The 14,842-nt window shown below is 35.2% G+C and overlaps 1 protein-coding gene across 1 annotated transcript in view; it reads right to left on the reverse strand.

Moving 5' to 3' along the window:
* Positions 1 to 205: 205 nt before the first annotated feature.
* Positions 206 to 14,842, reverse strand: part of LOC111640907 (stress response protein NST1-like) — a 27,931-nt gene continuing 13,294 nt past the window's right edge. Inside the window, exons 2-6 of the mRNA XM_023387001.1 lie at positions 4,827 to 4,918; positions 2,251 to 2,377; positions 1,546 to 1,748; positions 1,197 to 1,399; positions 206 to 1,138 (exon numbers count right to left, since the gene is read on the reverse strand). Of these exons, the coding sequence (XP_023242769.1) occupies positions 736 to 1,138; positions 1,197 to 1,399; positions 1,546 to 1,748; positions 2,251 to 2,377; positions 4,827 to 4,918 (1,028 nt within the window). The 3' untranslated portion in view covers positions 206 to 735. The remainder of the gene's footprint in view (positions 1,139 to 1,196; positions 1,400 to 1,545; positions 1,749 to 2,250; positions 2,378 to 4,826; positions 4,919 to 14,842) is intronic.

A 14,842-nucleotide genomic window follows, 5' to 3' on the forward strand; every position in this document is an offset into this window, starting at 1 on the left:
AATCAAAACCCCGATCGATTATCGGTACTTCTTTTCCCCGCGTTAGAAAATATTTTCTTTGCCAAAATTACAGTAAATATTTCTTATTTTTACAATATAAATTGGCGTAGAATAATAACGCTCCGACTTTTCGATAAATATTTTGTAAATTCATAGTTTTTAACGAGAATTTAATATTTTCGCCAGGATTAAATTATTAATGCGTTTTAAATGAGTTACGCGTAGCATTTATATTCGGGCGTCGTTTCGCGTTCGTGCCGTAAATCCCGACCAGCAATTTATCTTAATAACATTCATTAAATAAATAAACGATTAACTGTTTTTTTACCTGTACTTACTTTAATTAGAGCTTCTCGTACGAATATGTATTTTAAATATTTTAATTTTTTAAAGTTAAAATTTAAAGAATATTAAATCGTTTTAGAATGGCTTTCGCTTTAAATTTAAGCGCGGTAAAATTATTTTAGCGTGGTGATTTTTTATAAATCCAACGCTGGTGTCGCCATCTGGCGCTAATTATTGTAATTGCCAGATACTTTCCGGCGAAAAAACGATAATGGCGGAAATGAATTTTCGCCATTAAAATACGACATATCTTCTACTCTAATGGTAACATTAAAATTTATTGGAATATTAAGTAGAAAATATTCTAAGAATTGCGATCGAGTTGTTCCGCTAGAAATAAGTAGCGTCGTTTTACGTAGACAAATTAATATAAGCTGGATTGTTTCCTATTTATGTAGGTCCGCCACTCTCGGTCGGTGTTACGTTAATAATACCGAGAGAATCGGCTTGGGTCTGGTTTGCCAATTTAATAAATTGTCCTAAATATTCTTTCATCTTGACCATTTCCGTTTCCGCTTCCGTTCTTTCAATAATTGCTTCTTTAAGACGCTGGGTCAAATTCGTCGTCCCACTTTCCATTCCGCGTAATTTACGTCTCAATTTGTTAACGCGACTTTCGTATCTCTCTTTTTGAAGATTTAATTTCGATCGCGATTCCAGTTCTTCCTCTTTTCTCCATTTCTGCACTCTTTCTTCCGTTTCTTTTCGTATTCTCCGCTCGGTTCGACAGAGTAATTTCTTTTTATATTCCGCGGACGTACGAATCTTATCTCGCAGCTTCTTTTCCAAGTCTCTGATAATTACGTACCACGTTAATATTTAGCCTTACCGTCCAAGCCATCCGTACTTACTTTTTGATTATTTCGTATCTTTCCTCGTTAATTTTTCTCTCTTCCTTTCGTATTTCTCCAATCGCCGTCTTTAAATGATACTCGAAATGTCCCGCGGCCTCTTCCATGGCGGCCCTTATCCGTCTTTCCGAAGATCGCTTTTCCTCTTCTACTCTAACTTCTAGTTCGTGTTTCGTGCCGATTTCAATTTTAATAACTTCTTGCTAAAAATAGAATTTATTCCAATAAATTTTGTACGCTTTACTTTTACAAAATTGGCGATCAAACTGGCTTATCTACTGGAAAGTTGGCGGTTGGTTCCTTTCCGTCCTCTGCCGTACTAAAATGAATTGTTTGAGTCGGGACTTACCTGTAACTTCTTCTTATGTTCCTTTTGCAGTCTTTTGACGTAATTATTATGTTCCCTCGTAAGTTTTTTAATAGCTTCGTCCGCGTCGTCGGTTTTCCATTTCTCGATTTCTTTCCGCAGTTCGGCCGATGTACTTTCTATTGTTTTACGACACTCGAGTTCTAAGATATCTAGAAATTCTCGATAAAGCCGTTCGGTTATATCTAATTAAATTATAAAATGTACGATAGAATCTGCTTATAAACATAAAATATAAGTAACTTTATACAGTAGAGCGTCGTTTATCCGAATCAATTGGGGACTGGGGTTGTTCGTATAACTTATTTTTCGGATAACCGATTATGTACGAAAAAATATATTAACCTATCCCGTGTTGAAATTTTTCTCCGTTGCGTGTCGCTTCGCGTTGAATTTTCGTCCATGTTAAGCCTAACGAAAACTTTTTAAAATAACAATCGTGGCTATTGTATCGTTAAAAACTATTTCTTTATTTTGTACAAACGAAATAAATATATTAAAAAATATAAAAACAATTAAAAAATTATACTTCAGAAGTTAATTTACTATCAAAACCGTAAAATATTTGAGTAGCCCGAGACAGAGCCAAAGATTGCAGCGCCACAGCACTAGCGAAAATTTAAACTTGCCCACTGGAATTCTTTCGGATAAACGACGCTCTACTGTATATGTAAATACAGCGTATACCTTTCAAATTATTTACATTTTCGTTATTTTTTATTATTTTCAGAATTCTGCCGCACTTCGTAATGTCCGTTGAAAATATATTTCTCGTATTTATATATTTTTTTGCTTCGCCGGTTTGCTTAGAATCCTGAAAAATTGATTAAAAACTTAATGATTTCTTCGAGTTCGTTTATTCGGCGAGACATTGCCACGAATAAAATATATTCAAGCTGATGCCAATTAGATGAACCGATCTGTCGGTTTTGGTTCGAATTTTTATGACTAATTTCAACCGATTCGTTTCCTAAATTTAAACCATTACGTATTGTAATGGATAAACTGAAATTATCAATTCCTATAGTTTTACAATATATATTACAAATTAGTCTAATTTAATTTAAGCGCAAATAGTTTGAAGTATTCGACGATACATTTCAAAAATTCGCAATTTAGAAATCTCATACAAAGCAATGCTATGTACAGACTGTGTCACGTACGCGTGTCTTTATTGCTATCGCAATAAATGTAAGGTTTGTTTCTGTAAGGTTTCACACACGAGGACTTTTACGCGTTGCGGTTTTGTCTTCGGGCTCAAAAAATAATAACGAGCAATTATTTATTGCGACACGGTCACAATGCCGGGCTGCGACTTTCAATCGTATTTTAAATTAAAAATATATGAGGCCTTTTTTTGCAAAAACAACGTACGTCAAAACTGGATAAAAATGTGTTTTTCGCTGTATCCGGCAACGCAAATTGCGAGCGACTGGTCCATAAAATATGATGCGATAACGTCAAATACAACGGAGATATTCTACACGAAAGATTTTAGTTTTTACGAAAACAACACGCGCCAGCGGGTAATGTCGAGATTTATTCACTAAAACAGCAGACGTCCTCGAGAATTATTGTTTTTTGTGAGAAAGGTTGAATTACAAGATGGCCGACTGCGTCGAAAAGTATTCCGGAAGGCGGTAATCTCGACATCGTTTGAAGATGTTCGATATTGGTCGGTTTTGCGGCCCAGAAAGAAGAGGAAAGACGACGTTATTCGAGGGGCCGAATATCGCGGAATTAGCCAAACGCGCTACAAAAAGAAGGAAATAGAAAAGCGTATCGTGTCTCCCGATTGCGGGTATACAAGTATCAGCCATTTTTTGACTACCATTTGAAAAAATTGTAGACTTATAAATTCCCTGCGCATCCGTTGTCCGTCCTTCCTTAATCTCGAGAACGGAGCCGGATAGACAAAAGCCGAGGTCAAATATGGAAAGCTTGGGGAGGAAGTCAGGATTAACTACGTATGACCTTCCGAGTTTGGACCGGAAGTCACTTTACTTGGATTCGAAAGTCTTCTCCGAACCGAGTTAGATAGATTACCGTCGCCATTCGATCGCTCGCAGAAAACTACGATGTATAGGGGCGAGTCACTACTGATTCGAGGGGCAGAGTATATATTTTAAATTAAATATTAAATTGTTTATTTTTTTACTTTAAAATTCTTTATTGGAACAAATAATTCAATATTAATATGTATATAGTATTAAAATTGTACTTGGAATACAAAGTACTAATTAGCCATACTCGATAACTTAATATTTTATATTTCAACATTGCGTAACGTATTTTGCAATTGTATACTATATACAGCGAAGCGAACCACTAAATAAAAGCTGCGATACAGAGCGACGCTATCAAATTCGACAGTGACAGATTAGGTACAGTACGGAAGATTAGGACCCTCTACATAATTTTACATTATAAACTAATAATGCGTACAGAATTTCGAAGAGGAAATTTTTTCCAAATTTGGAACCCTCGATACGCGGCCCCTACGCGCGCGCTTCGCGCTAGGGAGCGATTGGCGGGGAAATTCGGAATACGCCGAGGGGAAAGACCTTCCGGGAAGTCTTTTATGGGAAACTGGCCTCTATTTAGGTGTTACTAACGACGGCCCGCGGCGACCAAATGTTTTTGTTCTCTAAACACCGGGAGTTCGGTCGCGGGTTGGCACCTGGCCGCGTGGAGTTTTCCGGGTGTTGTCCGCGTCCCTATTCGCTTTTCTTATATGAAAATCGTTCGGAAAACGTTGTATTAACAGATGCGTACATTGTATAATGTTTGAATATCAAAAACGAAGAATTGTTCTGTGAAAACGTTAATCGTGAGAGACGTTCCGCGGGTATGATTGTATTTAAAAACTGAATAGTCCCGGAACAGAATAATTTTAATATATTTTTACTAATTAAAAAAGTTTTATCGGCGATGCTTTTCGAGATTGGGGAGGGGTCATCCGTACACCCGCCGTCGCATCGCGCTACGGTACATTTACACACGCTTCTACATCACCGTACACCGCACCCCACGACTCGTATTTACATAAACGTGGCGATTAAATTCTACATTTTTGGTTACGTTTATCGGGTTTCGGGGCGAGGAGAATAGCGGGGATGACGACGCATATTTTAGGGATCATCCCTAAAACACCATTAAAACGCTTAGTCGACCAACGTACGTTCGCTCTCAAAGTTTTAGTTTTCTATCTTAACTTTTAAAAATAAGTTGTATTAAATTTTAACGTCTTATTTTTAACTTACGCGACATTTCTCGGTTTGATCTTCGTCGTCATCGATATTATCTCGATATGGGAATAATTCACAAATATCTGTTAAATTACAATCTTCAAATTCTATTAGAAAAAGAAAATGTTTCAAAATTTATTGAGGCCAAACTTAAAATTACAAATCAGACGGAAACTTAAAAAATTTAATAAATCTGCTTTTAATAAAATATCTTCGGAGTAGTTTCGTAACTAAAGCAACAGTTAAGACATCGGCCAAACTCTCTTCGGAGGATCCGGAATCGAATTCGGGCCAGCCACTCTCCACGAAAATTTTATGCCGGATATGTCGGGTTTTATCCCCGGTTTCCGGGTCGCCTGGCCGAATCCATAATTGGCATTAAAAAAAACGCCCCTTCGTGCCCACGGGTCGGAAGGAGTCGATCATTTTTATATATTATTTTAATATTAATTTAATCATTAATATAAATTCCGGAGATTTTTTAACTCTTCGCCCCGCGGGCACTAAAATTCCGAGTGCTCCGTTGCCATAGATGGATTTCTTAACTGCCTCGGCCATTCCCTTAATCGTTTAGAATATAAAACGGATCGTTTACTTTATAAAAAATGTTGCCTTTCGTTTTTACGAGTAAAGATATAAAAATAATCAGTGATGGAAATGAAAACTTCTTCGTGATTAAGTAAATGAACGTTTATTCTCATATATAACAAATAAATTTTCGTCAAAGCCGAATGGCCCAGCGGCTAAGGTAATAGCTTATCTCCGTGTCAAGCCGGTATCGGATCTAGGTGGGTCTTTTTTAGAAATTTTTGGGGGCTGATATGTCGAGTGTCGTCCCACAATGGGCTGGCTATAAAGTCCTTTTAGTGTCCGCGGAAAGGGGAAAAAGCCATCGAAATGGCCGAACGATGCGGGACCGAGCCCGTCATATCCGGAACAGATAGAATATAAAAAGATCCCGGAGTATTAGGTAATATTCTGGATATCGAACAGCTTCGAGTACGGTGTGATATGGACTTAACATTATATAAATCTATTAGGGTTGATCATAAAATAAGTAGATAAAAACAACTTTAATCGAAGTAAGTGCCGCATTTACCCCATCTTTCCACCGGGCAGCGGATGCCGCGCTGGAAGAAGCCGGTTCACCGCATTCGTCACTCGGCCGTCCGACCGAAATCGGCGCCCCTACGGCTCGATGGCCGAGCGGTCGAGGTAGCGGCCTACCGCTCTGGTGAACCCGGGATCGAATCCGTCACGGGTCGAAAAATCCCCAGGAATTTTTCGGGAATGGTCCGTCCGGATATATCGGGCCCCGTCCCTCGCCACTCGGTCGCCCCATTGCGGACCTGGCCGAACCCATAATGGGCCCGCTTTAAGAGGCCCTCTTAGCGCCCACAAGGTGGAAAGACTAAAAAAAAAAAAAAAAAATGTGGAAAGCAATGTATGGTAAGGACACAAAGTGTGGGGTTCGTAAAACAGTTTTCCTAAGAATATTTCCAAACTTTTTCGAGCCACCACCCCTCGGTTCCATAAGGTTACCAAAAAGGACCCTCTTCGCGTCCGTAAGGCGGCGAGGGTTAAAAAATAATAAATTTTCATTACGAAAACTTTCGAAAATAAGATAATACAGTACAGGCAATGCAAAATTTCGGATAACTCGCGCTTTAGTATATTTTAAATACTCTTAAATCATCGGAATTAGTAATTTCCGCAACGATGCCCAAACTGCGGATGGCGGCTTTTCGAGAGCTTACTCGCGGCGTAACTAATAAATAAAAAATATTTGTTATTTTTTAAAATTTCATTACGAACATTACAAATTCATAAACCCCCAACTAGAAAAGAGTAAATTATAAAAAATGTAATAAATATGTATAAATTGTCAAAATAAATACATTACGATTGCGAAATGTTTTTTTAATTTTTATATCAAGAACGTTAGGTGAGGCTGCAGATATTTTCGGGTAGGTAACTAGGGCTCTTACACCCAAAAGTCTGGGCTCCCCCGCCGTAAGGTATCGTCGACCGAGAAAACAACTCGGTACTATTTGTTAATTTTGGTTTAGGTAATTAAAAAATCTTTTGCGAAAAATTATCTTTTGATAAAAGATTCGGCGTAAAAGAAACTAAAAGTTTCCTTCTGGAATAAAAATCTGTTTTTTCTTTTACCTTTCGCAATCGCTTCTCGTAATAAGAGGTCGTTCGAGCGTTACATCGGCAATACTTTTTCATCTCCTTTCCCCGTCATCGTTAATCGTTAGAAATCGAGGTAACTATCCCGTTAATCGTGTCATCGGACCAGAAGTTAAAATCATTGGCCAATTTCACGCAGTTGTATCCATTTATAATATCGCGTTTAATGAATATTCGTCGCGGCAGCCGCCAGCCGGCCACGAACTACCGGCGCCGCGCACCCGGACCGTAGAACTCGAAACGAGGATCGTCGGAATGCGAGTTCGTTTCGTACATCGACGCATTAAAAATATAAATTGTCGTCGGAATACGAAAGACGTCCGATATAAAAAACGCCATCTAAAAGCAACGCTATAATAATATCGCGGTTATCTCCACAAATTTTGTAATGACGGAGAAAAATAAATCAAAGTTAAAACCTTACGGTCGACAAAAACCCATCCTCTCCGCTTCCGTCGTCGGATACAAACGAATTCCTCTACCCTGTAAAATATTGACTAAATACGGTACTCCAATGGTTCCTAACATATAACTAGAGTAGAGCGTCGATTATCCGAATCGATTGGGGACTGGGGTTGTTCGGAAGATCGATGTTTCGGACAACCGATTATGTACGAAAAAATATATTAATTTATCCCATCTTGACATTTTTTTTCCGTTGCACGTCGCTTTGCGTTGAATTTTTATCGATGTTAAGCCTAACGAAGACTATTGTATCGTTAAAAATTATTTATTTATGTTGTACGAACAAAATAAATATATTGAAAAATATAAAAACAATAAAAAATTATACTTCAGAAGTTTATTTAGTATTAAAAAACGTAAAATATTTGAGTAGCCCAAGACATAGCCAAAGATAGCAATGCCACAGCACTGGCAAAAATTTAAATTTGCCGACTGGAATTCTTTCAGATGATTGACTTTCGGATAATCGACGCTCTACTGTATCCACTAAGTGTAAGAAAAGGCATTTTAGCAAAACTTCTTAATTTGTCTTGGAGGAATACAGCAACTGTTGTAATCAATGTATATAATAAAGGTAACTGTACAATGTGCCTGCTGCTAACACTCAAAAACGAATCTCGGTACGATCAAAGGAGTTATATGGTGTGGTATCCCCGTCCATGAAGAAGGTTCCCGTTTTTTACCTGAAGGGCGTGCTGTTGAAGATATAAGAGCAGGAAGTTTCGTTCTCTAAAAATTTCTATAACAGTTCAGAACATTCGAGAGTATTCGAGAGCATTTCACAACATTCCAGAATATTCTGAGATATTCTGGAACGTTCGGGAACATCCCGGAACATACCAGATCATTGTGGAACATTTCACAAAAAGATGCTATCGGTGTTCTAAACTTCGAAATTGCAAAGGAAGAAAGTTATAACATCAACGATCTACTTCAATACGTTGCTCACAACAAATCACTCCTCAATGACAATCAAAAAAAAATTTACAACGTTATCATGGACCGGATCAGCAACACTGGCAGAATTATTTACCAGTCGACCCCCCTATAACACTGTTGATTATTCCGTTTAATATGAATTTCATGTTGTACGAGTCACTTAGATTTTACAAATACGTGTGCCGTGCTGTGAACAGCTCACATATGTGTAAAATCTAAGTGACTCATACAAGATGAATTTCATATAAAACGGAATAATCAACAATGTTATAGGGAGTCGATTGTACTTGGACGCACCAAGCTGCACCCGGAAAACGTTTCTAATAAATCTATTGCTGGCGGAAATACGTGCTAAACAACACATCGCACTTGCACTGGCATCATCCAGCATTGCAGCCACACTTATGAAAGGAAGACGAACTGCCCATTTGGCCCTACAACTACCGTTGAATATAGCCGAAGAACAATTCCCGGTATGTAAAATCTGAAGAGGATCTGGACGGGGTGAACTTCTAAAACAAGATAAAATTATCTTCTGGAAGGAATGACACATAAAAATCACTCGAAGCCATAGACAGAACATTACAGGACTTGCGAGGAAACTCTGAAGTGATTGGAGGAGCTGTACTCATACTCTCAAGAAATTTTGAACACATCGAGTTATCCCAATTCAACACCAGCAGACGAGGTCAATGCATGGTTAAAAAATCACATCTCTGGCTACATATACAAATAGTGCGACTAACAAAAAATATGATAGTTGAACTCTCGAAAGACGAAACAACAGCACATTTTGCTCAAAAACTTTTACAAATAAACGAAGGCACATATCTCACTGACCAGACGACCGCCTCATTGAACTCAATAGTGATTTTTGCAACATAGCCACTATTCAAAACGAACTCATCGACCAAATTTATCCAAACATTGTTCACAGCTATACCAATCCGGAGTGGCTATTTCAAAAGGCAATTTTGGCAACTAAAAATAATATTGTCGACGATATCAACTTTAATATTCAAAAGAAAATTCCCGGTTAGAAGAAAATATACAAATCGATCGACACGATGGTAAACGTTCAAGAAAGTGTTAACTTCCCTACAGAATTTCTAGATCTTCGATCATGGTACTCAGAAATTTGAACTCACCAAAACTATGTAATGGAACAAGGATGATCGTAACACAGCTATCGAATAACATCATCAAAGCCGAACTTATGACTGAAAAGGACAAAGGACACACAGTATTTATCCCCAGAATACCACAGATCTCTACTGAACTGCCATTCTAATTTAGAAGACTGCAATTTCCAATCAAATTAGTCTATAGTTTTACAATTAACAAAGCGCAAGGACACACTTTTTAAAGTGTGTCCTTGCGCTTTGTTAATTGTAAAACATTGCGGCATCAACCTCAAAGACTCCTGCTTTTCTCACGGTCAACTATACGTAGCTTGCTCTCGAGTAAAAAATTCGAAAAATTTTTATATATACCCCAAATAACAAAATGAAAAATGTTGTTTATAAACAAGTATTGTAAATAGTTAGAATTTGTTTTCAATAATTTTTTTTACCTCTTATATTTTAAAGTTTATCCTTTTATTCCAACTACAACACGATCTCATATCAACTCCCTGAGCGAAGTCGGGTACCCCAGCTAGTTTATTGATAAAATTAACAAGTGTATCAGGTTGAACCGGTTCTATCAATGAGTATTCTTCAGGGAGTCGAACTTTTATTTTTCGTAAGGTGTGTAACATAACTTCTCGTCGAATAAAATGAGTACTTAATCGTCCTTGTTCTAGAATATCAATGGCTTCTCGAATTTCTATAATTTGCATACGGAGTTCTTGAATTGAAAATTCGATTGTTGTCATGTCTACTTCAAATGCTAAATTTTATTAGTACTTTCGTATTAGATTATCAAAAGTTTTTTGTCTTTGAAATAATGTATCTGTTCTCTATTATTTTTACTTATTTTCAAAGTATCATTTTAAAGAGTAGCCTGGGAATGACGTAGATAAATAATTCCGGCATTAACTTTTTTAACTGGTCTACTACGCTATTTAGATTTTTAATGCCTTCTGAGGTTGCGGTGTCAAAAAGAAATTTTAATGCTTTTCCTCGAAGTTGATAGGTCCTCTTTTTCTTTTTATTAATTGCTTGTCTGTTATCATGTCTTTTAATTCGTAATATTTTTTTTTATATTGGAAGAAGGACGATTTTAACAGTTCGAATCCATTATTAGGTAAAATCCATCTTGAATAGTTCCATTTTGTTTTGTTGAACGTTTTTCCACGTTATGATCATGTTTTTAAGAGTATTAAGAGATTGTGTTAGAAATTGGTTTTGAAGTTCAAAATGTTTCAAATTAATGTCATTGATCGAAGTCCAACGATTAAATGTCATCAAGAAGTTTCCTTGATAAATAAAAATTGTTTCTTTCTGAAAGTGTTGTGACTCATTGCGAAATTCTGTAGGTTGACATATAGTAGATTGATTATTAAAAAAAATTGTTTTTATATACTTCTATTTCATTTTTCTAGGGAAGTTTCTTTTTCCTGTAGTTTTGTGATAAGATATCTGGAAAAAGAAATTAAATATGTTTCCTGGTAGATTAAACTTTTAATAAGGTAAATTTTTGTCTAATATCAGAAGTTTCAGAGAGTTAATCGTTAAAAGGAGTTTATAAATATCAACTTTTATATACTTATAATATTCAGTTATCTAATCCATATCTAATCTCAAAGTAAGAGGGCGAAAAATGCGAGAAATCACCATAAATTATCGGTGTTTTCTCGCATTGCTATAATATACCATGAATATAAATATGGAAATAGACAATTCTTGAGCCACCATCGGAGTATTAGGTAAGTTAGTCCCACTCCTTTTTATCTATTCAGGAGATCTTTAGATATTGTAGATAAATAGTATGATCTGATTTATATGGAGATTAGGACTCAGTAATTTGGAATACTTTCATCTGATAAGGCGCGTTAAATAGAATGATCATTCATTATTTAATAACATGTTTTCCATAGCCAAGTTATGATCGACTTCAATGTAATAATAAGTTAGAATCAACCTATATGGCTCATAGTCTTAAAGTAGTCGCCATATTTCAACCCTGTGCTTTGTCTCTCAAGGAGAATAATCAGTCAGTGATTTTCTTCATCTTCATAAGACTTGTCCTGTTTGATTGTCCGATTTGGAATTAACCATCCTTGGATGAACCAGTAAAATACCTTCATTTGATGATTAGCCCTCCTATAGTTATCTGTAGACCTGGTGAGTGTCTAAATGCCTGTAACTTCCCAGGTAATAAACTTAGAAATATTCTTTGATTTAAAATATAAATTTGAACATCCTAATTTATATTAGTTTTGATGAAAGAATAGGATTATGTATTATTTAAATTAAACAATTCAGAAATCGTTTGGTTATGAAAATTTATATTTTATCCATATGTTTTTTCAAATCTTTCTCTAGGATTTTTTTTAGTTTAAGTGATTTTATTTAGGAATAAACTGAACAGTAAGTTATATATGAAAGTGAATTCCCAAATTAATTTTTTGATTAAACGTACTTACGATCTTTCACTCGTAGTATTTAAAGTTCCTTCTCTAAAAATGATAAAAGTCTAAAATTAATATCATAAGAGGAATTTACTCGTAAATGGATGTATCATCAATGTTGGGGTTTCTATCGTCTTGTCGTTTATTATTAGTATTTATTCGATAGATCATTAAACTCGTTAATTCATTAGGAGATACCAGGATTTCCTTCTCTTTTTACATAATAAGATCTTAAGATTGAGATAGGAATGACAACTTCAAAATGGGAAACTTCCTTTAAAAGGTAATTTCTTCATATTTGTAAATCTATCTCTACAGCTCAAGTAGAAAGTTTAATTTTTGTATTTCTTAGATACTTATCCCCTTTATACTTCACCACAAATCCTTTCGAATTTCAGTCTCTTTATGAGATATGGTTTAGTGTTTATATATTTGATCCTTCACATTTTGGTGAATTAGCCAAGGTATTTCAAGGCGATCTGCCTGATATCAGGTAACTTACGATGTTGCGAAGAAAAATTTTAGAAAGTTAACTAAAATGAAGTATGCTTTTACGTTTCCATTTCTCAGCATCAGATATTTCGTTTATCTTCAATAAAAATAACTTTTCCTATCTGGTGTTAGTCCTGACTAGATGAAGATTTTACGAATTTGATTTAATTTAATACACTAGTCATTCAATATTTATAAATGCTATTCATTTATAATCCAGATTCACCGCTTAAAACTTGTAAGGAGATATAAGAATTATATCTATATCTATGTCTATATATAAAAATAGNTAATTTAGAATTAAATATTCTTTCATTATGATGGGAAAATAACGTTTTTCAAGCGTGGGAAAGCAGAGAAGAGAGTCACTTCCTTTGACGGAAGTATGAGCGTCCTCTGTTTTTCCCTTATCTGTTAGAAATCTCGCTTCGATGGGAACTGTCTACCCCTCATTTCTTCCCCCTTCCCATCCGTTCACGTGGATGAAACCTCGACTGATAATTGGTCATAAATCCAAACATTTAGGCGAAGTTCAGCGGAATTCAGGGAGTTCGTCAGAAAATCTCATAGAGGAGAGACGTCTCCCATACAAGCTCCTAAAGGCCAACGCCCTATGCTATAAGCAATACAGTATACAAAAGGCTTACTTCCATAGACAAATATTCTGAGTTAAGTGATCCCTCCATGAACAGAAGGCAGAGAACTCCAGGAGAGAAGTAAATACGTCACATACAGAGGAAAAGAAGGACAACTAACAGGTTGTATGTTTTAATATGAAATTGTGAGCTCTCTCTCTCGACATATAGGCTATATTATAGGTTGAATTTATTGTGTCTCATTTATTTGTAACTCCATTTTTGTATAGTTTTCTTATATATATGTTTATTAAATTCTTTTTATTATTAGTTAATACAATGTCTTCTCGATCTCTAAACCAGACCTCGTGTGTTAATCCAAATTTGATTAACTGGTGTCTAAAAATCCTGACATTGGATAAAGACTTCGCCGTCTATATCCTATCCAATATTTAACAGCCCTCCTATAAAAAGTTACGAGAGACGATCTCGCGATCGGAGCCCGTAAGCGGCGTAGACTAAGATCTACGTCCTTGGCTTCTCACAAAATAGAAGTTTATGTAAAGGATAATGTTTTCAAAATTATTTCCAATTTCTCAAGATTGATGTTCTCTTTTTAAATTAAATATGAATTGCCTAGGTTTCATATCATTTATCAGATTCTATTCTTGTATATTCTGTTTCTAAAACCAGTCAGTATTTTACAAATCTGTTTCAGAATTTTTCATAACTGAATTTTATTAGAAGTAAAATGATTCCAATAACAAGATCCAGAAGATTATATAGATTTATTTTGAAATAAATCATTTTGATATGCAATTTTCTGAAATCTGTTTCGTGTTTGTTCATGCCTGAGTTTTATAAATTGCACCAATTAGGTTTGTATATATAAGATAACATAGATAAATATATACATACGTATATATATATAGCTATTTACTAAATATCAACATTACACAATTTGTTTCTGTGTTGCAGTATAGAACATTAAAGTATAAAGACCTGAAGCATTTTCAACTTTAGAATGAAAATGTTTATCTGAAACAAGTTAAAGTTCTGTTCTGGTGATACATTAAGGTTTTTTGGTGTGTTTGTTTTAATTTGTTTTTATGTTTGTCAATTCTTAGTTTTTACATTTTATATATATATATATATTGCATAATGGTATTTTTGAATAAACATACTGAATTACTATTCAATAGTTTATTCTTATTTATTGATTTAGGACATTGAATATTGTTTTTGATTGAATATTGTTTTGATTGTTTCCATGTGCAAATATTTTTATCTATCTTGCAACAAAGTAAGGTGAACAAATTGAATATACCAAAATGATGCTTCCCAATGAATTCTTAGGTACTTGTAAAGCATTTAGGTTTAATCATGTATTATATATAAAGAGAGTAGAATTACTTCACTTTTAAGCATTAACAAATTCTCTTATTTTAGCAGAAAACAGTTCAATATCTTAATTAATCTAAATATATATAATTACTTGTCCTGACGGACTGAGTCACTGATTCATCATTGCCCAGAGCTAACTGCTAAACCTAGAGGTGAAATTTGGTACACATTTAGGGTACGTCATGGAAACGCACACTAAGAAGGAATTTTTCAAAATTTCCCCACGGGGAGAGGGAGAGCATTAAGGCTTAACCTGAAGAACAGCTTCTACTGTACTATTTTAGATGCGATTTTTTGTTTTCAACAACATTTAGTCTTCATTAAGTACTTAGGTGTATTAAATTGATAACATTTCAGACATTGTTATAAATATTTTTATATATTTC

This window comes from Centruroides sculpturatus, unplaced genomic scaffold (assembly GCF_000671375.1).
Source record: "Centruroides sculpturatus isolate CEXI.00-Female unplaced genomic scaffold, Cexi_2.0 scaffold1225, whole genome shotgun sequence".
Lineage (NCBI taxonomy): Eukaryota > Metazoa > Arthropoda > Arachnida > Scorpiones > Buthidae > Centruroides > Centruroides sculpturatus.